Source organism: Manis javanica, chromosome 4 (genome assembly GCF_040802235.1).
Source record: "Manis javanica isolate MJ-LG chromosome 4, MJ_LKY, whole genome shotgun sequence".
NCBI lineage: Eukaryota > Metazoa > Chordata > Mammalia > Pholidota > Manidae > Manis > Manis javanica.
The window spans coordinates 23,444,899-23,471,978 of NC_133159.1; the positions used below are offsets into that span (position 1 = coordinate 23,444,899).

Below are 27,080 nucleotides of genomic sequence, written 5' to 3' on the forward strand. Positions count from 1 at the left end.
GAAGGGTATTCTAAGGCAAAGATAATGTGTGAAAGCAGAGGCATTAAAAAAAAAAGCTGGATTGTAGGAAATTAGGCAAAGAGAGGCAGCAGACAATGATTGAAAGATTTTGAATGCCTGGGTTGGACTTTATCTCCCTCACTGGGGAACTACAGAAAGAGCGTAGTGAAATGAATTGGTCAGAACTGATTTAGAAAGATCCTTGTGGCCCAGATAACTGAAGGGATGAGAGAAGAGGCTGGATATCAATGAGGATCTATCTGTTCTCTTACTATATTAAAAAACCCCAAAGAATCAACTAAACTGCCATTCTGACTAGAGCTCAGGATCACAAAAAATGCCAAAAAACTGCTAGCTGGACCTTAAAGGCCATCAAGCAGGGGCACATCATCTTCTTTTATTCACTTCCTAACTCCACAATCCTATTCCCGTGAAGACAATCCAAGAGCTGGCAGGAACGGCACAGGCAGGATCAGAATTTTTGCTCACCAGCAGACACAGATTTGTTCACCACAGATTGTGAAATGGGGCTCCCATCCCTTATTCGTTTCTCCTTTCTTGGAACGTGCAGTGCTGCTGGACGGCCTGAGAAGCAAACAAAAACCAGGCTCTTCCAGGCCAGTCTGTCCTCACAGTGGAGGTAAGGGTACCACATTTTTATAGTTTCAATAAGAGAAGCCAGTCTCAAAAGGTTACACACTGTCTATATACAGTCTCAAAGGTTACATGATTCCATTTATATAATATTCTAGAAAAGGAATTATAGGGCAAATCATTAGTAGCTGGTAGGGGTTAGGGATGGGGACTAGGCTTGACACAGGAGCACTGTAAAATTTTGGGAGGTGATAGCTCTGTACTCTGTGGCAGTTACATCAATCTATACAAAAATTAAAATTCATAGAACTGTACATTTAAAAAAGTTAACTGTATGTAAATTTAAATAATAGTAATTTTAAAAGTATGAAAATTATCATAGCTTAGTGACACTTATCTACTTTCATGTGTATAAAAAGCCCTCAAGTGATTCTAGTGCTAGTGAGTTCCCAAACTTCACTCTGAGAAATAAGGCATTAGCTATTAAGATGATCTAATTAAGTTCTCATGTTCTGATTCCACATTCTCCATGTAAAGTGGAAAAGGGATGGGAAGTTAAATTTTGGAAATGAAGTTTAAATTTTGAAGTATGAGACATTCAAGTGGGGGATGCTAAGTAGCTGGTTGTATACAGGAGTCTGGAGCTAAAGATCTGGACTGGGAATTAGAGATGACAGCTAAAGTCAGGGAAGTAGATGAGAACTGTCCAAGGAAAAGGTATATAGTGAGAAGAGCAGCTAGGAAAGAACCTTGGGGAATAATGGCACTTAAAGAATGCATAGAATAGCTTGCAGATATCTGAGAAGGATATGCCAGAGAGGTAGGAGAGTATCTTGTCACAGCCAGTAAGGAAAAAGAGACTAAAAGGATCTAATGGATTTAGCAAGAGAGAGAGATCATTGGTGACCCTGAAGAAAACAGTGTCAATGAAACAATGGAAGCAGAAACAGACTGTTGAGGAGTGATCAGGAGATATGAATTGATAAAGGAAGGTAAGGAAATGAAGACAGTGAATGTAGAAAAATATTCGGGGGATTTCTCATAGGTTTTAGGAGCATGACTCTGGAACCAAACTGGGATGTGAACTGAGATTCATCACTTATTAGCTATACAACCTTGGGTTAAACTGTGCCTCTCTTAGCTCAGTTTCTTCACCTGTAAAATGGCACTAATTGTACTTATTTCATAGGGTTATTGTGCAGCTTATATGTTTTAATAATGTAAAGCTCTAAGAACACCTGTACTTTGTACATAGTACAAAGTAAGCACTATGTAAAGTGTTAGAGGATGGTGAAAACATTGTTATCATCACCACCACGATCATCATCTTTTAAGAAGTTTGGCTGTAAAGGGCAAGACTGACAGGGCAATAAGAGGATGTGGAGTTGAAAGAAGATACCTGCCCTGCCCCCAAGATATGAGCAGGATAAAATACTGGTAAGATGAAAGCAGAAGAGGAGGTTGAAAATACAGGATCTAGGAAAAATGATGGCACGAGGACCCAGAGACAAGAAAAAGAGTTGAAATCCTTCTTTTTAAGGGACCACCTTTAGACAAAAGCAAGGGTATTTCATCCATAGTGACAGCAAAGGCAGCAAGGAGGGAATACAGTATAACTTCTAGGCAGAGACAACAAAGAAGTTGAATATTTATCCCACAGTTACCAATCTCACAATAAAGCAGAAAATAAAGTCAGTCTTTGAGATAAAGCCAATAAATAAAAGTAGACACAAACTGTGAAGTCTCCCCTCCCCCCAGCCAAGAATACTTCACATTTACTGGCACTTGCTATGTCCAGAACCTCTGCTGGGGGCTCTAATGCATTAGGCTCATTTAATCCCGCCAACAACCCTATGAGGTAGATGTTATTATATCTGCTGCACACATGGGAAAAGAGAGGCTTAAAGAAATTAAAGAACTTGTTTGAAGTAACAAAAAATAGAAAATTGTGGAGCTGACATTAGAACCCAAGTCAATTACTTGAAAGCCTGGGCTGCTCTGTACTGTTACATGGCCTACTGCCTCTTTCTCCAGCATCATTACCTTTCTCATTCTTAACTCTAGACTCCCCAAAACTTCCTTTCCATAGTCTCAAAAACAAAGACATGCTGAGAGGTCAGAGAGTCATAAACAGATTCACTGCTATCTCATTAGATCAACCCAGTTCAAAAAGAAAATGGTTTCAAATGTCTTTAGGCAGGGAATGCACTCTTCATGGTCACAGTCCCCACAGAAGGACTTCACACTTCACATTAACTGCCTGGGCCCTGAGGGCAATGAGCTGTACTGCAAGCCTTGACTTAGGAAGTCAATGAGGATAGGGCAAAAAGAAAACAAGATCTAAGTTACTATATTCGTTTTTGGTAGGTATAGCATGCACAGCTACTACAATCTGAGAGATTCAAAAGATTCACCATTGTGAGTGGAGACAGGTGAAAGGGAAACGTAACATAAACACCAAACATACCTTGATATCGTTGTCTATTCCACCAGAAATAATCTGATCACTTGTGTCATTGAAGGTCACAGCTAACACCTGGTAGGTGTTCTGAAATGTCTGGATGGCCGCTTTTTTCCGGATGTCCCAAAGCTGAAGCAGAGGAACAGGAAAGTCTATAGTAACATCACTCTAAGAAGTAATTTGCACAGCACAACCCTAAGACCAAGGACTTTGTGGAGGTGAACCTATTTTTAATAGGGCTCCCATTCAGAAACTTGTCTGGATATCCTAGTAACATGATGAGAAGTGACCACAATTTTGCCAACATATCTGAAGGTTGGTGGGACAAAATCACTTTGGTTATATTTTCAAACTCCTTTGTTAATTTGAAAAAAAGTTATTCAACATGCCCTTAGAGTAGAAATGCTCTGTTTGCTTAGTTCATATGTTCTTAGCACAGCAAGGATATTAGATCAGTGTTTTCGAAATGTAGACCCTAACTTATTAATGGGCTACAACTTGCATTAAAATATATATAGAGAGAGAAGGTTACATCAGTGAAAATGTCAGAGCAGGGAATGCCAAAAGACTGTCCCTCTACAGAAGCAGAGTGAATCTGGCAAAAAAACTGGCAGTATCACTACTCTAAAAAATAATCAAAAGTTTATAGCAACCAAGTAAAGAATAAGAAAAAAACACACAACTCTTAGAAAGAGAGTTTTGTGGGTTTTAACTTACCCTGGCTCCATCCCCACTCAGCAATAGCTTTGAAGACAACAGCCCACATCCCCAGCATAGATATTCCTAGTACCAGAGGGAGCAGAATAGGCCTTATTCTTTATTCTCAAAGAATTGTGTTTATTTTTACCTGTCTGGAGGCTACCTGAAGGGTCTGACTGTATTTTGCCTAAGCTGAAACTCTCCCATGGCAAGAGCATTTGTCCAAGACATTTAAAAGCAAGTATATCAGCCTCTGCTGGCTGGGGCAAGGGGTAACAGCTGGGACAAACAACAGACAAACCAAAAAAACTTGGGAAAAAAGGTTAAGGAATGAGACATTTAGGGCTTTGAAAAATTCTGACATATTCCTGGAACTCTAGAAGGTCACTTGCAGGCCTAGGGCTGGACACATGTTCAGAAAAGACCTGAGAAGGCCCAAGCTCTTACCTCTTGCTGACCTTCAGGCTCTGCATGAGCAGTAAGTAAAGGCTAATGCAAAGTTGTAAACTGCCTGGCTGACAGGTGAAGGCAGGCCCCAACACACACACACAGCCAATCTGCAAAGATCTGAGAGTTTTTTATCCCCCCATGTGATAAGAGAAATCTCTGACAAATTGTTAGCAAACCACTTAGCTACTGAAACAGATACTTCAGTGGCAACACATGACAAAAAATACAGACTTTACAAAATTAGTTGAGAAAACTCACTAAATAACAAGCTGCAACAAGCAGCAACTATAAACCCTGGGGAGCACCTAATTTTCAGAGCTGCCACATTGTAATATTCAAATGTCCAGTTTTCAACAAAGAATTATAAGGTGTGAAAGAAGCAAAAAGAAATTAGCAGTCCTTCAACGAATGATGCTGGGACAACTGGATAACCACATGCGAAAGAATGAAGCTAGACCCTTACCTCACACCATAAAAATTTACTCGATGTAAATCAAAGACCTAATGTAAACACTGAAACTATAAAATTCTTAGAAGAAAAAAGAGGGGTAAATCTTCATGACCTTGGATTTGGCAATGAATTATTAGATATGACACCAAAAGCACAAGTGACAAAAGAAAAAAGATAAATTAGAGTTTATAAAAAATTTTTAAAACTTTTGTACATTAAAGGACAGTATCAGGAAAATGAAGACAACTGAAAGTGGGAGAAAGTATTTGCAAATCATGTATCTAATAAAGGTCTAGTATCCACAATAAAGAACTCTGAAAACTAAACAACAAAAATACAAGGAACCCAATTAAAAAAGGGGCAAAGGACCTGAAAAAACACTTCTTTTCAGCAGACACACAATGAAAAAGTGCTCAACACCATAAGTCATTTAGGCAATACAAACTAAAACAGTAATTAGATATCACTTCATCCTCACTAGGAAAGTTATAATTAAAACACACACATGTGCACACACACACAGAAATAACAAGTGGGGATGTGGAGAAATTATAACCTTCATGGATTGCCAGTGGGAATATAAAATGACGTGGCTGTTGTGGAAAAGTCTGGATGTTCCCCCGACAAGTTAAAACACTGAATTACCACATGACTCAGCAATCCCACTCCTAGATATATACCCAACAGAAATGAAAACAGGTGTTCAAAACAAAAATTTGTACATGAATGTTTATAGCAGCATGATTCGTTATAGTTAAAAAAGTAGAAATCCCATATTCATCAACTGATGAACGGATAAACAAAAGGTGGTATATTCTTATGATGGAATATTATTTAGCCATAAAAAGGAACGAAGTATTGCTACATGCTTCAACATGGAGGAACCCTGAAAACATTATGCTAAGTGAAAGAAGCTGTACACAAAAGGCCATATATTCTGTGATTCTATTTATATGAAATATCCAGAATAGGCAAGTCCATAGTGACAGCACATAGATTAGTGGCTGCAAGGGGCTGGAAAGGCAGGGAAAAGTAGTGACTGCTTAATGGGTGCAGGGCTTCTTTTTGGGGGTGATGAAAATGCTCTGGTATTGGATTGTGGTGCTGTTCACACAACACTGTGAATGCTCTAAAAGCCACAGAACTGAACATTTTCTAAAACGATTAAAATCAGGAATTTTATGTTGTATGAATTTATCTTGAAAAAATTTTAAGAGAGAGAATGTCACATATAGAAAGGGTTGGTTTGTAAATGACTATTGAGGGACATATATACCAGGTCATACTATAAAATGTTTCCTTAATGTGTGTTGTGATAAAAAAATGTTTAAAAGTTACTGTGCTTAATTAGACCTTCTAGTTTAACCCCAGCTTTTATAGGTGAGGAAACTAAAGCACAAAGAAGGACTAACTTGATGAAGAATACCCAGCAAGTCAACAGTAAAACAAGGACTAGAATTTAGTGCTGTCTGGTTCTGTTAGGTTAATGTTGTATTACCTTAAAAGTATTAAATGTGTGAAATTTCTTATAATTACTAAAGTAACATAAGTTGTTTTAAAAAGTCAACTAACACTTATTTTTAATGGCTGCTTGATTAATTAATAATAGAGAGGAAAGAAGATGAAGATTAGGTATAATTAACTCTAGAACTCCGTACTGTAACTAAAAAAATGAACTTATATAATAAAATATGGGTCCATATTTTTGAAGTGTGGATAACAGAGAGTGCTTAGAGATGTTTCAATAAGTAACTGACAGACCTGAAGGGGTAACACATGAGGAAATGTTTGAAGAGTCCGTTCATTTCATTCAGAAGAGAAAGACTTTGGGATGACCATATTCCAAATTGTTCAGGGTTGTCGTAAAAAAGAAAGGGATCAGCCATGGAATCTTAGCAAAGGCCATGGGTTTAAATTCAATCCTGTGGTAGACAAAAATCTGAGTTGTATATGTGCGAAGATGCCTCTTCCTCCTAATTCTCATGGTTTAGGATGGCAGGTAGTTTCTACATTATTCATGGAAATAGGAGCTAAAAAGGCTAGGTTTAGTTACTCAGAAAAATGGTCCAAAAAGAGTGGGTCACTCTTCTTATTCTAGAGACCCAACAGCGAACCCCTGTCCATCAACCCCTCTCACTATAGAATCAAATCCAAACTGCTTAGCTTGGAATTCAAGGCCTTGATAATCTAGACTTACCACAATCTTTGTCTTAACAGATATCCTCTTTTCAGGTCAAACTAACCTTAAAAGCTTTGGTAGCCATTTAAGGTTTGGTTCAAATATTTTAGGATTTTCCAGAAAACCATCATTTTTAAGAATTTACTTTGAAATATTCACGAACTTATAAAAAAAGTTGGAAGTAAAAGAGGACATTTTTTTGCCTAAATCATTTAAGAGTTGCTGACATATTGCCCCATCACTCCTAAATAATTCAGTGCATTTGTCCCCTAAAGATGTTCTCCTACATAATCTCAACACAACTATCAGAATGAAGAAATTAACACTGGTATTTTACTACCATCTGATCCTCAGATTTGATTAAAGTCTCACCACTTTTAGTGGTGCCTCAATAATGTCTTTTATTGCCAAAAGATTCAGTTTGGAATCATGTATGGAGTTTAGCTGTCACATTTCTTTAGCCTCCTTCAGCCTGGAAGAGTTTCTCAGACTTTCCTTAAGTTTTATGACCTTGACACTTCTCAAAGTTACAGGATGGGTATTTTGTACAATGTCCTCACTTTGAGTTTCTCTGATGTTTCCTCATAATTAGGTTCAAGTTACACACCTCTGTCAGGAATATCACGGAAGTGGTGCTGCATTTTTACTCTACCTTATTGAGTAGTTCCATTTTGATTTGTTCCATTACCAGTGATGCTCAATTTGATCATTTGACTAAGTTGTTTTTTGGCAGTCAATGTGCTAATTGCTGTTGGGGTACTGTTGTTCCTAAACACTCAGTGTAGTTGGGAAATATATTCATATATAGGCACACGCACACACCTACAACACACGTTTACACCATTTCCCCCATACTCATCTGTTTATATATTGAATATCACGAGTTTACACTGATGCTTCTAATTTGATACCAACACAAGATGCATTTTAGCTCTTTCTGTACTGCCAACTTCTTTCTCTGACAGTGAGAAATCTGCCTCCCATTATACTTACTATATTAACTTAGTTGATTAAGCTTTCTGTATGGAACTAGTCTCCCATATCCTCTTCCATCCTTCTCCTGCATAGGTGTCCTCCTTTCCATATTTGAACTGTGGTTCCCATTCTGTGCTGACTCTCTGGGGACTCCCTCCTCTGTGTGAATGCCCTCTTCACTCTGCTCTGGCTCAAATACACCTCTCCAGGCTTCCCCAGGGATGCCGACCTCAACCTGCTCAGCCTCAGACTCAACCTGAACTGCTCCCACCCTGTGTGGATGCATTCAGCACAGGCTCTGACACCCATGGTCTCTCCCACCAACGTGTAAATGATCCTTTTACCTGCTAGGGCACTGACTCTCCATGCTGGGCTGCTCCCTCTCCAATTTCCCACACTGGGCTACCTACTCTGTATTATAGTAGACAGTCTGTAGACAGTCTACTATAGTAGACTCTGTAGACAGTCCCCATCTGTCTACAACAGACTGCCCCCAACCTCTGCTGATGCTCTCCTTACCTCGCTTGGGCTCAGATACCCTACTCTGGGCCACTTCAGCTCATTCCCCATCTCTGTACCAAACACCTTCTCTGCTTTGGTCTGTGTAATGGCCCTAAGACTGTTTGTGAAAGGGGACAATTATGTACATATATATAATTGGTAAGGGAATCACATACACATATGTACATATGATTACTTATTGCTTTTTTAGAAGAAAGAATGAATTGGCTAAAAAGAGTTTGGAAACTACCGGTATGGTTGTTACCCAGGATGCCACTTCTAGACTAAAAATGCAAGTACTATAACGTTTACTTCTGTTGAGAACTCTGACAAGTAAAAAGTGACCTGACATTTCCCCCTTAGGTAGGCAGAGGTTATTCCTATACTTACCAATCTACTAACAGAAAACAACAACAAAGCATTTCAACTTGACAAGCAACTAAAAGACGTACGTAAAAGGCTGTTCAATGAAGCAGAATTATAAATAGTATGTTGAAATTAAAAATAAGAAACTGGTTAAAAAGTAGTCATCTTTAGGTGATGTGACATACTTCACATAAAAAAAAATTACCTTGAGGTAAAATAGCTTTAACCTTGAGTTAAAGTTAAAATAATTATTTCAAACCACATTTAAGGAAGAAGAGAAGAACTGAAAGAAGGAAAGAACAGAAAAGACATATATTCACAATGAAAGGTAGTAGAAAAAGAAAAAGCTAAGAAGAGACAAAAAGATAAACATGAGGGAAGAGAAGAAAAGACAAAATGAAAGTGAGAAAAAAGGTAAAAGGAAGGAAAACTGGAACTCAACAAGAGTAAGTTCCTAGATGTTTATTATAGCAGGCCCTCAACAAATGTTAACAAAATGCATTAGGGCATTCTCATGTTTTACTGCCTTTCAAGTGCCAACTAGCAAATCAGCTACTGTTAAGACTCTCTATAGGAGACCAGGATTGGAGCTCTGGGCTTTGGAATCATTCTTAAACCACAGATCTCCACCTAGCCAAGCATCAAAGGGCCCCAGGTGATTAGGTTTATTATAAAAGCCATTTAGTAGAAAAACATCTCAAAGCATATAATCCACTATGTCAGTGTCACACCCTTATTGAAGAAAAAAAAAACATTCTTTTACAAAAGCAACAATCACAAGTTTAGTGTGGTTTCTCAGATGTACCCCTTTGAAGTACTTCCCTGTTTAACCATGAAATACCATCCAGAGTCCAAAACTAGTGCCAAAGAAAGAGTAAAATGGTTGGTACCATTTATAAATAAACAATGCAATATGGCCTTGGGTGCCCTTGAAATAAGTTACTATTTCTGAGCATTTTCCTCAATTTAAAATAAGGAAGCTAGATGAGATCACAATTAAAAAATGAGCTAAAGACCTTAACAGATACCTTATCAAGGAAGTTATAGAGATGACAAAAAGCGTATGAAAAGATGCTTCACGTTGTATGTCATCAGGGAAATGCAAGTTAAACCAATGAGGCGAAACTACTATACAACTATTAGAGAAGCCAAAATCAGAAACACTGACAACACCAAATGATGAAGATATGGAGCAACAGGGACTTTTATTCACCGCTGGTGGGAATGCAAATGGTATAGTCAATTTAGAAGACAAACTGGCAATTTTGCACAAAACTAAACATACTCTTACCATATGATCCAGCAATCACACTCCTTGCTATTTACCCAAAGGAGCTGAAGACTTAAATCCACACAAAAAACTGTACATGGATGTTTATAGCAGCTTTATTCATAATGACCAACTCTTGGAAGTAACCAATCAAGATGTCCTTCAGTAGAATGGATAAACTGTGGTACTTTAAGACAAAGGAATGTGCTAAGAAGAAATGAGCTATCAAACCATGAAAAGACATGAAAGAACCATAAATGCACATTACTAAGTGAAAGATGTCAACTGAAAAGGCTACATATTGTGTAACTCCATGTCATTCTGGAAAAAGCAAAGCTACGGAGACAGTGAATGATTAGTGGTTGTCCAGAGTTGGGAGGGATGAACAGAGCAAGAGGATTTAGGTGGCTGAAAATACTCTGTATGAAACCACAGTGATGGATACATGTCGTTATACATTTGTCCAAACCAACAGAATGTACACCACCAGAAGTGAACCCTAATATAAACTATGGTCTTTGATTATGATGTGTTGATGTAGGTTTATAAATTTTAACAGGTGTACCATTCTGGTGGGGGACATTGGTTTAGGGGAGGCTATGCATACATAAGGGCAGTGGGTATATGAGAAACTTCTGTACCTTCCTCTCAGTTTTGCCATGAAGCTGAAACTGTTCTTAAAAATAGTCTTAATTAAAAAAAAAATCCCATTCCAGGCCTACTGAACCAGAATCAGGTTTTTTATTTTGAACAGGTTTCTCAGGTGATTCTGATACACACAGAAGTTAGAAATTATTGGACTAATTGACATTTAAGATCCCATTCTGTGTTATTAAACTACATATTGATTTTTTTAAATATACTGACTGTAATTTCACAATAGCTTTCTAAGGCATGTATATTACTGTCATTGCTCTGAAAAATGAGAAACTGAGGATCAGAAGAGTGATCTGCCCAAGATCACACAACAAAGTAAACAGCCAAGCCAAGACTCCAATTCCAGTGGTCCATTTTTTTCCAAGTCACAATGGTTCAATACAGTTCTAATATTATTCTGCAGGATACTTAAAAGCAAAACTACCTAGTTACTTTAAACTTATTTAAAAAGTGTTTACTTTGGGACATGGCTGCTAAAACAAAGTTGTGGAGAGGAAGGTACAGCACAGGTGGGAAAGCAAGACAGGATTCACATTATGCCACCTGAGAAAAGGCAACACAGACAACACCCACCTTAACCGTACCATCATCACTGCCAGTGCAGACAAGCTGGGGGCCCCGTCTGGCTGGATAACAGGAATTCACAAAGGAAGTATGTCCTTTCAGCCTTTTAACCCTCTCGCCTGTTTCACTATCCCATACTGCCACAGTTTTATCTGTGGATGCTGAGAAGAGCATGCTAGAAGAGGAAGAACAAAATCGAAGTGAAGACAAACAATAGTAATCTAGCGTTCCCACTTGCCATAATGTGCCATATTCTTCAAGATCAGGAACATGTTGTGTTCTGACAGTTTTGACACATGATGCTGGAATGCCTTCCCCTGCCTACCAAAATCCTACTGGTGCTCTAGACCCAGTTACAAAGTCTATCCTATGAAACATAAAATAAAATTCCTTGTCAGTCCCCATGATATATTACACATCTGAAATGGTAGCTTTCTTATTCTTTTCCTCATGATAGACAACACTGTACACATAAAGCATCCTTTCACTTAGAAATGTTTAATCACTCCCAGCTACAGAGAGAAGACAGACTATGGCAATGCCTAATCCAGTGGCACAATAACTCTAACCCTTTCTCTAAAAATCAAAGTTTTTACTTAGCCTCTGAGTATAATTTCTATAGTAACAGGAAAGATGTACACAAGGCTATGTACCAGTTGATTCAAAGGCCCTAGGATTTTAGAGGTCAGAGGTATAAAACAAATGTTTAATAAAATACCTATTAATTAACTGTGTAATCATATTTTTATATTATCTAGTTATTCTAAAATCATGCAATCATTAAAATGTTTATGATAAATAGTATGTTATGATAAACAGATGTTAGGTGAACAATATTAAGGGAAAAAAGCAGCAGGTAAGATCAAACATGTAGCTCTTACATATATATAAAAACCAAACAGTTTTGAGTAGGAAAAAGGCTTGAGAAAAATGTATCATAGTATTAACAGTGATTATGTTTGGAGTGGTAGAAGTGTGGGCTACGTTTTCATTCTTCTGATTTTTTTGATTTCTCAAAATAAATATTTTATTACTTTATAATAAATATAGCTAACTGCCACATATAAAAATTAATTTGGTTTCTATCTTAAAAAAAGAATTTATCTGGGCTGTTAATATAAGATGATGGAGCTGATGTTTTTATAAATGCACACATGAACAATAAACACCTTACCTGGTATGACAAGGATAGGATAATAAAGTAGTTACCCAATATTCAACAGTTTTTACAGCATGGTCTCCTGAGAGAGGATGAAATATGAAAGGATGCCAAGGAGAATTAGTATGAGAAGCAGCTATCATTCTGCTACGTGGAATACTCACCTGCCATCTGTATTATAATGTAGTTCCATCACTGCTCCACTGTGTCCCTTCAATGTCGCATAGTTATCACAGTCACCATAGACATTCCACAACACTGTTAGGGAGACAAGCGTTCTGTGAGTATTACTAGGCAAAGAAAACTCATTACTGGCCATGGCAAGGATATGTATAAATACACCAGAACAACTCCCTTGGAACACTATTGGTTCTACCAGCGGGCCAATTTTCCTGACATTAAAACAAAAATAATGCAGGATTTTCGTATTTCATAAGGGTAAAAACTTAATTAATGGATATAATTTTTTAAATCTTGAGTTTTTTTCTTGTAATTTAAAAGAAGTTAGCATTCACTACTACTTGTCTGCTTTGAGTATAAGCAGAATGAAAAATGATGGCACTTATGGAAAATCTAGGAAACCACAATTGAGTTGAAGGTCACATGGCTATGACTTTATATTTACTCATATCACATGTACCAAGTACCTATGACATGCCAGACGCTGGGGTAAAATGAGCTAAGTGAATAGATATAGTTTCTATCCTCAGGTAGCTTGGTCAAGCAAGGAGTGAAATTTGATGAGTGTTACTAAGGAGCACCTCTATACATAATAAGGTACATGTATAGAGTAGTTACTTTTCTGCTGCTAAAACTGTTTTTAGTTTGTTTGATGACATTAAGCAAATCAATAATTCAAGGATGTTCTGCAAAGATCCCTAAATTTTCCAGATGCTTGGCCACTAGGAAGGTTAAGGATCATAGAACCAGAACACCTAAATCAAAACAGACAGTAAAGATGGTTATCATTCACCCTGCAGTACAGAGTTATAAGCAAAGAGCCAAAGGATTCTTTTCATCTTACTGTGGCAAGTGATGCCAGAAGAAAAAAGTGAGCTGCTTCTTATCATATTCTCCCTTGCTTTTTCTTAGGACTCCCCCAAGTGATTTTTTTCTACTTATTTCTTAAAACTAGGTATTCCTGACTAGTACCTGAGAATCTGATTGCAGATCCTAATGATATACAGGTAAATTACCCAAGAGAGTTGCCAGTTTAGGTCCCCCCCCACTTCCTTCCCAATGCTAAAGTTTCTGAGAGTGGATCCAGAGAAGGGCCTTACACCTTTGGGGAAAAGTAATCTCTTTCCTCATCACTTCCACTACATCTAGATCTCTTGTCTTGCTAAATCAGCTCAAGGTTTGCCTTCAAGAGAAAGATATTCTCAAACTAGAGTAACTCACTTCCCAGCTGGTAACATAATTCCTCCTGTATTTACCACATAGATCCTAAGTTCTATACCCAACATCATGCAGCATTTTCATGATCCTATTTTTTAGCACATTAGCCATGGAATTTGTGCTGTGACCAACTCAGACTGATACTTTCTGTGGCACCAAGGTTTTAATCACTATTTGGCAGAGAGCAATTATTCCAGTTTGAAAAACTATGCCTTACGTATCAGTCGGTCAAATCCTGCAGATGCTAAGGTGGATCCATTGGGGTGAAACTTGCAGCAGTACACTTCCCCTTCATGTCCTGAGAGGAGCATGATTGGGGCTTGAAGGGAGGAACACCTTGGAGGCCCCTAAACAAAAGAGAAGCACAGGGTGGTCACTGCAAACAGGCAAAGGAGACAGGTAAAACTGGGGGACAGAGGGTGGGAGGAAAAGACAAGAGAAACAATGATTGAGTGGATTTCTCCTGATAAGGCAATGGCAACTCTTTCACGTACCGTATGTCTCCAACGTCATACTATTGAAGTTTCCAATGTCTACTTGTAATACTAACTTTCCTCTTCCCTCACTGTGCTCCTGACCCATAGCCAATTTTTAATTGCTCATTTTAACAAACTGCTTATGTTAATTCATTTCTGCCTCAAGATCTTTACACTTGTTGTTGCCCCAGACAGGAATCCTCTTCCCCTAGATCTTCTTGTGTTTGGCTGCTTTCAGATGTTTCCTCTTCAGAAGTCTTTCCTTGATCTCTAAAACTCAAGCAGCATCAAGCATCCCCTTTGCATTCCATTAACCCTACTGTATTTCCTCATACTTACTACTACCTGAAATTACCTTCCTTATGCATGCCTTTACATATTTTATCTTTTTTCCCCACTAGTAAAGAAGCTCAGTGAGTGCAGGGCCCTTGACTGTCATTCAACACTGTTTTCCCACTCTCCAGCTCATTTAATGAGTGGATGATTGAACTGAGCTTCCCAACAACCCTAAAAAGTACAGATTATTAGGGAAAGTAGTTTTGTTTATGGTCTTGACACTAAGTCTAGGCTTGGGCAATTCACCAAAACCTGATATTCTTACTTGTTAAAAGAACAATAGCCCCCAAATCTCTTCAGCAGTTTCCAGCTTACTTGTTTATTCAAAATATACTATGTGCCAAGCACTGTTCTAGGCACTAGGAAAACAGTATTGAACAAAATAAACAACAGAGTTTATGTTCTAGTGGGAAGGAAGGAGACAAGTAGGGAGGAAAAGAGTGAACAGGTAAAACATATAGATGGTGATATGTGGTAAGCAGAAAAAAAGGCAGTAACATGGTGAGTAGTGTATTACAACTTAAATAGAGCCCTCTCTGAAAAAGTGATATTTGAGCAAAGATTTGGAGGTGTGAAACCATGTGGACATTTGGAAGAAGAACATTCCAGTAGAAAGAGCAGAAAATGCCAAGGCTTCCGAGGAAAGCCAGTGTGCCTGGAGCAGTGTGAACAACAGGAAATTAGTAGATCAAAGAGGTAAAGGGAAAGAGGGCAAAAGATTGTAAAGATTCTGGTTCTATTCTGAGTCAAGTCGAAAGCCACTGAAAGTTTTCAACAGAGGGTAATAACATGATCTGATGTTTAGGATTCCTCCAGCTACTGGATTGAAAAATAGATTGATGGTATAAAAGCAGAAACAGGAATATGGGTTAGGACCCTACTGCAAAATGCCAGATGAGATAATAATGGCTTAGACCAGGAGCTGGTGATGGAGGTGGCAGAAGTGGTAGCAATTTGGGATATATTCTGAGGACAGAACAGAGCCAGGATTTGCTCACCAGCTGGTTGAGGTGCTGAGAAAGGGGACACATACGTATCTTCACTGAGTCTAACAGCACAAAAGGGGTGGTGTGACCATTACCTCTGTCTTACAGGAAATGATTAAAAGCATTGATTCCGGGTTTAAAAAATATTTCTATTACTTACTGGATAGTTTGTTTTCCTAGTTACAAAATAGGGTAAGTTTCTAACTCTTAAGTTGTTACCAAGATTAACAGAGTTTTCATACACAAAGCACTTAGTACACTGGGCTCAATGAATACTGGCTACTATTCGGTTGTTGTTAGTAACACTAATGCAAAGAGAGAAATGGAACGGCAACTTGTTCAAAGCCTCAAAGCGACCAAGTATCATTCATTTCCGTCCTTTCATCTTCCATTACTCCACTCTACAAACTTTCCTGAATGTTTATTCTATGATGGATCCCTGAAAGATTTAGTATGCGACAGCCCTGGTCCTGGTTTTGAGCTCAAGGTCCCTAACTAATTCTAATGCCATTTCACAGGGCCGTCCAGACGCCGAAAACCGGCATGTAACCGGGAAACGGATGGAGCATCCGCAGGGTGCCTGTCGATTTATAGTGCTGATTTACTTTAACTCCAGGTAGAGCTTCTCGTTGCGTCTCCGCAGTGCGGGTAAAAGGCCGGTGCGGAACCACCGGGTGCAGCCTTCTGAGAGAGGAAGATGAGCTGAGGGCCGCAGGCCGCCGGCTACTTCACTTACCGCCTGCAGCAAAGCTCCCGGAGCTGCCTGCGGCTGCCCTGTGCCGGGACCCGACCCCGCCGCTCCCAAAAGCAACTCATGCCGCTGTCGCTTGACTGGGACCAGCGGCAACTCTGGGGCCTTGCGTTTCTGCTGCTCTATCATGGCGACAGCCGCTCTTCTCAGCGCCGCCACTGACCGCGCTGACACCCTCAAGCACCGCACGATTGGGTCCGACTTAGTCCTTCCCCCAGAACTTCCGTCTTGGAGAAACCAGTCAGCTTCCAATACTCCCCTCTGCACCGCCCCCTGGATACTGTCCTGTTATTGGTTAGTTCTTACCTGATGTCACGAGAGTACGATTCCAGGATTGGTGGATGGAGCTGGAGTCCCACCTAGGCGCGCTGTGTCTTGTGGGTGGAAGCAGGCTGACTGGGTTTTGGCGTTTCGCGCAATGCTGCGGCTGGAAGACCAGGAGCTGACACAGAGTAAGGGAAAGGAAAATCGGGGGTGGGTGGCTGCGCAATCTGGAGACGGTGCCTCGGTTGTGTGCGGGCTAAGCCTGGCCCTTCTCAGCGGGGGGTTTGCAACGGGCAGAGGCGGGCCCCGAGTTGCTAGCTGTGGTGTGTAGTAGCCTGGGTTCCCTTTCTAGGCTGGAGCTGAGCTCTGGGGTCTCTGCGGCTGCTGGGGGCTCTCGATGGCTGACTTTTTCAACCAGTGCCTACCGCGGCCAGCCCTGTGCCGGACGCTTCCAGGGAGAAAAGACCTGTTTCTCAGCCTCCACCAAGGTTCTCTCTGACCTAGGAAGCCGACTTGTATCTGGCACTGATTGTGCAGCCATTTACTGGGCCTGCCGTGCGCCCCCGAGAGATATGAAGGAAATGTCCGATTCCTGCTCTTCAGAGCACAGTCTTGTTGAGAAATTTGGACTCATATCTGTGAACTAGGTCTTTTCCTTAATCGTCCAATTCGTGATATTTATTGTGCAAAGCTTGGGGCTACATGGTGAACCAAAACATGGTCCCTGACTTCAGGGGTTTAAGTCTGGTCGGAAAAACATGTGAAACAATGATCTCACTAAGAAATGTAAAATAAATACTACCGAGGAGCGGTGCCTGAAATAAACAGAAAGGCTTCTCTAAGGAAAAGATGACTGAACTGATGCCCGAAGGAAGAATTCTAATTTAGTTGTGTGAAGAGAGGAAGGCAGAATATTGCATTACTGAACAGCATGGGGAGAGGCCTTGAAACAAATGGGAGGAAAAGGACTCAAGCACAAAGAGGCCAATGTGGCCAGTACAAAGAATGAAGGGGAGTATGGTGCAAGATGAAGCTGGAGGAGGGTAGAGGTCAGATCTTGCAAGACTTTGTAGCTTTTACTTTAAGGCTGCTGGGGAAACCATCTGTTGTTTTTTGTGGTTTTTTTTTTTTTTTTGCTTGGGGGATTGCTGTGGTGAGTGAGGTGGCTTGATCCCTCAGGCTTAGTGGTATGAACAGATTGGAGGAGAGATAGATGCAGATAGACCACTTAGATGAGAGATGTTGGCAGGGAGGACTGAGGTATTGGTGAAACTGCAGAGACCTGAACAGATTCGAGAACTGTGTAGGAGGTAAGATCAGTAGAACTTGTTGATGGATTGGATTCAGGGAGTGAAAAGGGAGGAGTCAACAGTAACTCCTAGGTTTCTGGTTTATGCAACAGAGCAGTTCTTTTTTGGCAGGGAAGGGAGATGTCATTCATGGCATCCAGGAGGCAGTTTGAAACATGGCTTTGGAGCTCAGAAGTTAGAAATATAAATTTGGGAGTAATTTGCATATAGGTGATAATGGAGCTATAGGTTTGAGTAAGATCACCTAAGTGAGAACCTTGAGCTGTTGGTTTTATTGTCATGGAGCTCATGGTATCCTTAACAAGAGTTATTTTGTTGGTGTGATAGGGACAGAGGCCAGATAATGAGGCAAAGATTGGTATCAGGAAATAGAGGCAGTGAATCTAGAGAGTATTTTTCATACATATGATTGTAAAGGAGAGGAGAGGATGTGGAAGCTGAAGGAGATGAGGGATCATCAAGGTCCCAGTTGAGAGGGTGATGGGGAAATTGAATCTATAAGAGAGAAACTGGGTCATTGAGTGTTCTGAAAACATGAGAATGGATGGGATCCAAGTATAGTTAGAGGGAGCAGCCTTATAAAGATGGGCAATTTCTCCATTTAACAGAAAGGAAGATGGAAATAAAGGCAATACATATAGGTTGTTTGTATGTTTGGTATTGGTATAATGAATTCCTTCCTCATTGCCAGATCAGTAAGGGGACACATAAAATGAGTTCCAAAAGGTCTATAAAGCATGTTACCAATTTAATATTGGTCTGTGAACTTCTCTTTGTTTAAGAGGAGGGAGGACAGGGTTTTTTTCCAGTGGCATGCACATTAAAAAAATTGAATTCATCATAAATTTGTGGAGGTACAGTATAAACAATTTTTCCTTATGAAATATTTGAGAGTTAAGTTGCTGACCTGATGCCCCATCATTCCTGAATACTTTAGTTTTCCTACAAACAAGGACATTCTCCTTTATAACTACAATATTAATTACTAAATTGGAAAACTAACATTGCATTACTACCTCTATCATCAGGCCCTGCTTCTCCATTCTTGGGCACTGATACCCCATTCTGGGCTGCCCAATATATTGATGACCTCATTACGCTGCTTCCTACACTGGGTTGCTTTTCTTTGCAGATTTCCTCCTCAGCCAACATAGGCTCTGACCTCACTCTGGGCCACCATTCCCCTGCCACACCTACCATTCCCATACTATATATACTATTATACTATTTCTTTGCTCTGCCCCTTGCTTTGGGAAGGGGGTAGCTGATAACTGGGTCCCTGTTGTTTCCCTACATATTACAGTTACTTAAACGAATTCAAGTAAAATGAGGCACTTAAGGAGGATTTTCTGTTTCCAGAACTGTTGAAAAGCAACTCCAAATGGGATGTCTCAATCCTTGTCAATTTACTTGCTTTTTTAAGCCTACAGATGTAGTCCTGACTGAACTATATCTAGCTCAATGTTTTATAGCTCTTTTTAAAGCAGTAGAAATCTTTTTTTCCAAATGAAATCTTACATAGAAGTGTAATAGATAAATTGGATCAAAGCATAATACACTGTTAAAAGCTGGCCCTCTTCCTGTAATCTCCTTTCCTTTTTGCTATCACAGCCCACCCCAAAGAAGGAAGGTGGGAATTAGCAATAATCATTCTCTGCCTAATTACTGAGAAGCTCCTAGCTTCTCAATTGCTCTGTGTGGGACCCCAAATCTGGTCTTGGGGCTGTGCTCCCCCACCTGTGATATGGAGGCTCTCTGGTTTCTTGGCTTAGAGCCCTACTTCTTTGGCTTTCTTGAATCCTGTGGTCCCTAACTATTTCAGAATTAACTTTTTAAAAATAAACTTGAATTAACTGAGGAACTTCTGAATAGCCACCACAGAAGTCTAGGTTTCTACAGAACGTAACTTGAAAACTTTCAAGTCCCATTTTTTAAAAAATGTCAACTCTCTATTTTCCCCAAATTGTAAACCTATTACTGTTATATTTCATTTTTTCCCTCTAAAACACATGCCAGCTTTCTTCTTAAGAATTGCATAGGGTTTCTCAGGCTACTGTTCTACAGAAGGAGCAAACAGGAGAGCTTTAAATTAGTTGTTTATAGTCTAACCACAGCAGAAGTCTGTAAGAAACAACTTAAGGTGTTGTTTCTGTTTTTTTTATTGCTCTTCCCATGGCTTTTGTGTAGAAACGGACAAGTTATAAGATGTTTGAGCTCAATTTAGATGTTGTAGCCACTGATGTCTCTGTATTCTGTACTTCATTAGTGCTCCAAGGGTTGGAGGAAGTAAGGTCTCTTGATAGAGCCATTGCCTTCAGGTAAATAACCTGTGGTCTAGGATGTGAGGTGAGAGATGGGGCAGAGGGAAAAGGAGGCCTGGAGATGAGACTGCATAGCTGAGACATGGAAGAGGCGGGGTCCAACCAGGCTGTGATTCTTGGGTTTAACCTGTTTATCAGCCATTTCTTGAGAACTGACAAATCTGCCTGCACTTTACCTATGTGCTATTAATAAAGTAGTAAAAACCATCCCTGGTTGACTTAAGCAAAAAAGAGCAAGTTTATTAAAAGGATAGGTTGTCTTATGGAACTCAAGGACCTACTGAATTGTAATGTGCATTTTAACACGATTCAGAACTATTTAAATAAATATGATGGATCTAACAATCGATTATTAATGTAGGCATTAAAAAGCATGTGTGTGAATTACTAAAATATAAGAAAATAGCTGTTAATGAATGGTTTCATGATTACATTAAAACCACTTCTATATATATAGAAAAGTCTGAAAGGAAGTAAACAAAATTGAATTATGAATGATTTTCTCTTCATTATTAATGTATTATTGTCCTGAATTTTTAAAATAGGCATGTGTGTTTTAAATTTTATCAGGAAAAAAAAATTAGCTATTCTTTTTCTTTTGAAGTCACTTCAGATATAACACCTAACATAGTGGTTAAAAGCAGGTACTTGGGTGTCAGCCGGAGTTTGACTCTACTATTCCTGGCTTTTTTATGTAGGCACAGGAATTTGACCTTGGAAGCCTTGGTTTTTTTCATCTCTATGATAATAATAGAACCTGCATCCTGAGAGTTTTAAGGATTAAATGAGATATTGGAAGTTCAATGCTCAGCCCGGTGCCTTGACATAGTAAGTGCTTAATAAATAATAAATGTTAGTTAGTTCTTATTTCTATTATTCTTACCTTTTTTTTAAAGTTACACAGACATATGTGAAAGCCTTCTCTTGGCAAAAGAATAGCCACAATAGCAATTAAAAAGCAAAAAACAAACCAGTAGGCTAACAGTTTGGGGTAAGTATAAAATTGAAAAGAAATAAGGTCAAGGTTTCCAAAACTCCCCACAATTACAGTGGACTAAGAGAGTTGGATGAAAGTACACGGTGTTAAATCTAATACTATTCTGTAGAGGCTTATCTACACATTTCTTTAATGCAGATGTCTCTCAGATTGTTGTCTGTCTTATTTCTTTGTGATAGGACACGTGGATTAGTTTTCTCAGAAGAGAAATGGAGGAGCCATAGAACATTAAGGATGAATTCAGGAAGACCTGAGACCATGGAGAACTTGCCTGCTCTCTACACTATTTTCCAAGGAGAGGTATGTTCTTTTGGCTTTGAAAACCTACCATTTACATTAAGCATAGATTGAGGGTAAAAAGCAGATGGGTTTGGAGTTCCTGTCCACTGAGAATATCTTAAGCATTACAGTTTAAACAGGAAGGACTAGAGGAGTGTCTGGCTAGCACATGTATCTCCTCTAAGCTCCAGACCCTAACCGCATACTTGGTATATTCATTTGGATACCTTATAGTATCTCTATGTTTTAAACCAAGTTTTTAATTCTCTCACCAAATCTGTTCTCGTCTTTCCCATCTCAGCAGATGGAACCACTGTTCATTCAGCTATCCATGCTAGAAATCTGGTCACTGTCCTGGATGTCTCCTCTTGATTTGATCTTGATTTTTCCTTTTTCCTTCCCCCTCTAGTCTATGAGCAAGTCCTATCATTTCTTCCTCCCAAATATATCTGCCCTGTACACTTCTTCATCCCCACGGCACCCCATTAGTTTGAGCTCTCTATTTCTTGCCTGATCCTTCCTGGGACCTCTGTTGTAGTCACTCTCCATGTCTTCCTCACATTGCAGACAGAATGACATTAAAAAGTTAAAAAGACAGATTGGACCATGCCGCTTTCTCACAGCTCTTTTAGGTTTTTCATTATACTTGAGTACATCCAACCTTGTTTTCCTAACCCTTACATGACCTGGCCTCTGCCTACTCTTGACAATGTCGTTTTGGTCTTCTCTGCTCATTCTCAAGTCACACTGGGTTCCTTACAACTCCGAACATCCTAAGCTTGCTTTCTACTCAGGGCTTTTGTGCAAGCTATTTCCAACTACCCCACTCTCCCACCAGCTTCTCTTCATCTTTTAGGTTTCAACCCTAATGTCATTTCCTCTGATCCTTTTCCCACCATAAAGAAATAGGCTCACCCTGAATTTTTATACTTGTTTAATATCTGTCTTTCTCACAAGACACTAAGCTTCATGAGGGGCAAAGCCCTGAGTGTTTTGTTTGCTGTTGTATACCTCAATCCCAGGTAGGTGGGTAGAAAATAATAGGTGCTCATTAACACTCTGTATGGGAGAAGGCATTGTATTTGTTTAGAGAGCCGAGAATTTGGAACCAGATGAAACCTGGGTTCCAGTCCTAGCTCTTTCACTGTGTGATCCTTGAGACCATGACTTAACCTCTTTGAGCCACAGTTTTCTTATTTGTTGAATGGAGATAATAACTCTATCCTACAATAGGATTGCTGTGATGGTTAAATAAGCTATAATCTATAAAAACACAATGCCTGAGACACAATAGGAACTCATTTACATTATCTCCCTCCTCTTGAAGCAAAAGTAGAGCCAAGAAATTATTTTGGGTGTCTTAAGAGTGTCTGTAGTATTTTAATGATAGCATACTTACAGTATGCAAACTTGCTTTATGGTTTATAAGTAATGTCAGGCCTTTGAAGGCAGACTTTGTGACTGTCAGTTGGTTTATAAATAATTGTGGCTCTTGACTTCTGTTAAGTCAGTCCCAACTTGTAATACAAAGTCAAGATACAAAGGATAATAACATTCTAGGAAATAGCAAACAATTCTGTTCTTTAGAGCCTTTGTCCTTTTTCTTGAAAGCCCATGGTATCCCCAAAGGTCAGTGAGGTACTAGGATTCAGAAAAAGGAAGTGGTAGCACTGGAGAAGAGACTGGTTTTTCTGATCATGAAGCCTTGTCAGGTGTTGCACAAAAGGCAGAGAAGAGAGCTTTCTTTGCCCTCCCCAGACGGACTTAGATTTCTGACAGGGGTCCTGACCTACATACAGCTTTTTAAATGAGATGGGGCTTGATTTAATATAGGCTTATATTTTACATCAAGGACAGATGGGCTAGGGAAACGTTTAAGGGGAACTTTTATGTTCTAGCTCAGTATTTCAGGAGCAAATTTTGAAAAATAATGGCCTAGAAATGCTGGAAATAGGCAAAGAGAAATTTCTTGATAAATTGTAAAGAAGAAACTTTTTCAGAATATTCATTGAACAAACATTTAATACGTGCCTAATATTTATAAAAAAAAAAGAGACCTAATTACATTAAAATTCAGAAACATTTTATAAACCTAACATATGACAGCACTTTCATGCATTCTGTGTCACTGACGCTCTCCCAAGAAATTGTTAACCCCATTTTATGGATGAGGACACCTTTTTTTTTTTATTAAGGTATCATTGATATACACTCTTATGAAGGTTTCACGTGAAAAACAATGTGGTTACTACATTCACCCATATTATCGAGTCCCCCCATACTCCACTGGAGTACACTCTTCTTAAAATTCAGTAATTGCCCAATCATTAGTAAATGGCAAAGCTGGGATTCTAAATCTAGTCCTCTGTCCAAGTCTACTTTCTGCTAAATTGCATCTGTACATAAATGCATGAAGGAACCAAAAGAACCATGAGAGAACTCTTGACTGAATTGAGGTACAGGAGGAAGGTAGATGGTAAATCTGGTTATTCCAGTCATTTGTTTGTTCCTCAGTTATGGCATTTATCCGTCTGTCTTATACTGCTGTTACTTGTACGTGTGTCTGTCTCCTCCACTAGTTTTTTAGTTACAGGAGAGAGAAGGCCATGGTTGTCTCATGATCTTGGTAACTACTTCAAATTCATTTTAAAATAGGCTGGGCCTCTCCTTTTTTAAGTTGTTTTTATTTCACAGTGCCCAACATGGTATCTTGCATATAAGTGATGAGTAAATGTTTGAATAAAATTGAACCTAAGCCTCTTTGGACCAGTTGTCCCTGAAGGAATTGGTGGTACAGCCCATAACCCGCAGTGCTTCTCTTAGTAGGCTCAGCAGGGATGGGGGATGGATAGCCGAAAAGCCAACATTCATCCTCCTCTTACCTCTCAGAGGCAACTTGGCATTGGAGTCCATTCAACATGTATGGGGTATAAGCATAGCAGTGGGAGTCGGGAATTGGCTCAGCCCAGCCATAGTCAAAGAAATGCTAAGGGGACATTGATGTTGGTAAGTTGAAAACAGTACTGGTCTAGAAGTAAAAAAAACATCTGTTCTGGCCATGCTACTTGCTAACTTTGTGACTTTGGACAAGTAACTTACTCTCTAAGTCTCAAGTTGTTTATGTCATAGGGATGAATAGTTTCAAGGCCAACGCAACCTCTAATCTAATCTAATAATGAAGTTCGTAAATTCATTTTACACAAGCCTTGAGTTCAATTGAGGTAATTACTGAATTTTTTGCCCCTGAGCTATTTGACTAATTATTCTTGGGACACCAGGCAGACTGTGTGATTATCTAGGGCAGGTGCCATTCTGTTAACTTCAACTGTGACTGTACCCTAGGAGATACAGTGATGGAAAACCTGGTACTGGAAATAGCAAGGATGCTTTTTCTTAACTGAACAGTTAAGTGCATACATTCTGGAGCACATTAACCTCCCCTTTTGGGAAAGGCCAAATTAAAATCTGTTATATTTCCTCAGAAGATAATAATGTGACACTGGAGATTAATGATTTAAAGTGAGATTGTCTTTATTTACAGCAGTAAGGCGATTTTGGGTTCCAACTTCCAGGTGCTACTTTTAAGTTTGTTAGATAATTATGTCCTTTTAATAATGTTGTTTTGCAATAGAAAATACCTCAACCCTCTTTCTAGAACTGTGGAGCAAAAGCCAGTCAAAGTACTTGTAGTTGATCCAGAAGGAAGAATGGATTTGCTTATTGTAATTAAAAATTCGAAGCCTTATCTTTTTATCCATGTGGCCCTGTTTTACAGAGAACAACTTGGCTTTGTGGGTGAGCACATCATCTCTCTGGTTTTTACTTTTCTCATTTGAAAATGACAGGATTGGACCAGCTAATCTCTAAAGTCCTTCCTCCAGTTCTACCTTGCCTCGATTTTAAGTATCTGCCTGATTGTACTGTTTCTTTAAGACTCTCTGAGTCCCTATCCCAGCTTAGTATATTCATCAGTGTAAAACAGGAGTTTAGAATTTTTGGTTCTTAACCCATTAATGCTGTATCTTAGAGAGTTAGTTCAAGTGCCCATTAAAAATCAAGGAGAAAGAAAGTTTTTTTCCATTTCCATGCTAACATTGAAGTGAATAGTGATGATCTTTGCTGAAGTAGGAGGCACTGGACTAGGAGTCAGGGACGTAGGTTCTGTGCCTGGCTTGTTTCTAAGTTCCTTGTGTGCGTTTTCACTAGTCAGTAACCTTTCTGTGCTTCAGTGTCTTGGACTGCAAAGTATTTAAAAGCTACAGTTTATTGAATGTAGATTAGGTACCGGATACCAGTCGAGTCGATGACACACTTTATATACATCATTTGTTATCTGCAGCAGCAAAGTGAATGCAGATGGGAACTAGGGCCCTGAAAGGCAAGTTGTGTTTAAGATTCCACAGGTAAGAAGTGGCAGAGTTGGGATTAGAAGCCACCTCTTTCACAGGTCCAAAATCTGTGCTCTTTCTGTTCTGCCTCATCTACAACATGGGAACCTACTATGTATACTTCTGAAGATTGTCACCAGGAACAGATAAAATGTCAAATGTCATGTTGCCTTTGGCCGTTAGAATTTTATAGTTAAAAGAAACCCATGAGCAGTTCTAGTGTAGTTAGTTACATTCACTGGGTTCACATTCTAGCTCTGCTACTTACTAGCTTTGAACATAGGGTAATTACTTAGTCTTACCATGCATCACTTTTGTCATTTATCAAATGAAAATAATAATAGTACCAACATCACGTGGTGTCAGGATTCTGTAAAGCACTTTGAATAGTGTTTTGCATGTAGTAAGTATTTAGTCTATGTTAATGAATAGTAGTACAGCAGGAATTGTCTTACTTATGTGCCTTGTTTTAGTTCTGGTGAAGCTGAGACAGTGATTGTCCAAGATGTAGCAACTAATTAAGGTCACTGAACAAAATGAAGTGTAGGTGTGTAAGATTGTATTGAATAGTTTACAAATAATAATGAATTTAGTGATAAATATGGAATGTAGGGACAACATTAATCCTAATCCACAGTTTGGGGTTGGGCTAGAAGATAGATGGGAAGTAGAAGTAGAGTCTGGGATGTTGGTTTTCCTGGCAGGTGCTCTGGCCTTTCATTACTACTACACATTACAGAGACCCAACAAACCTCTGACTTCTCTGTCATAGGTCAGCTCTGCTACAGACTTGGGGACAACTCTTTTTCTCTCTGATTGCATCTTTTCAGGTTCTGTCAGAGGTCTCTATATTGGCTTTTTCTCTAATTGTTTTGCTAAAATCCAAGGTTCTCATTTGGAGTGAGATAGACTGTATAATCTGGTTTGATTTTAAGTTTAGGGGAAAAGAATGTCCTACACGATCCATCCCAAATTACTAAGTTCTCTGTATTGGCTTGGAGGTCTCTGTCTAGCTACTAGAAAGTATAACTTTATTGTCTGACTTTCTGCTCTATGTTCTGTTTGTTCAGTTACTTCTTTTGGGGATTTTAATAGATGTGGAATTTGGGCGTTCCTAGGTGCTATCAAGCCATCTGATGACACTCCATTCTCACCAATGTTTTTAATGTGTTTACACATTTCTGCCAGGCTAAATTTCAAAAAGAATAGACAGAACATCACTTTTAGGCAGTTTTGCTCCAGACAGAG

General features: G+C 39.2%; 2 protein-coding genes across 3 annotated transcripts in view; one reads left to right on the plus strand and one right to left on the minus strand.

Annotated features, from left to right (window-relative positions):
• Positions 1-16,472, minus strand: part of SNRNP40 (small nuclear ribonucleoprotein U5 subunit 40) — a 29,502-nt gene extending 13,030 nt beyond the window's left edge. The window contains exons 1-5 of the mRNA XM_073233543.1: positions 16,259-16,472; positions 13,942-14,071; positions 12,491-12,584; positions 11,177-11,342; positions 3,062-3,184 (exon numbers count right to left, since the gene is read on the minus strand). Of these exons, the coding sequence (XP_073089644.1) occupies positions 3,062-3,184; positions 11,177-11,342; positions 12,491-12,584; positions 13,942-14,071; positions 16,259-16,402 (657 nt within the window). The 5' untranslated portion in view covers positions 16,403-16,472. The remainder of the gene's footprint in view (positions 1-3,061; positions 3,185-11,176; positions 11,343-12,490; positions 12,585-13,941; positions 14,072-16,258) is intronic.
• Positions 16,473-16,609: 137 nt separating this feature from the next.
• ZCCHC17 (zinc finger CCHC-type containing 17) overlaps positions 16,610-27,080 on the plus strand; it is a 40,944-nt gene continuing 30,473 nt past the window's right edge. The window contains exons 1-3 of one of the 2 annotated variants that reach the window (XM_017678217.3): positions 16,634-16,725; positions 20,867-20,996; positions 21,345-21,465. In XM_017678217.3, coding sequence (XP_017533706.1) covers positions 21,400-21,465 — 66 coding nt within the window. In that variant the 5' untranslated portion in view covers positions 16,634-16,725; positions 20,867-20,996; positions 21,345-21,399. Of the gene's footprint in view, positions 16,726-20,866; positions 20,997-21,344; positions 21,466-27,080 lie in introns of both variants that reach the window. The other variant, XM_017678216.3, reaches the window with a different exon arrangement.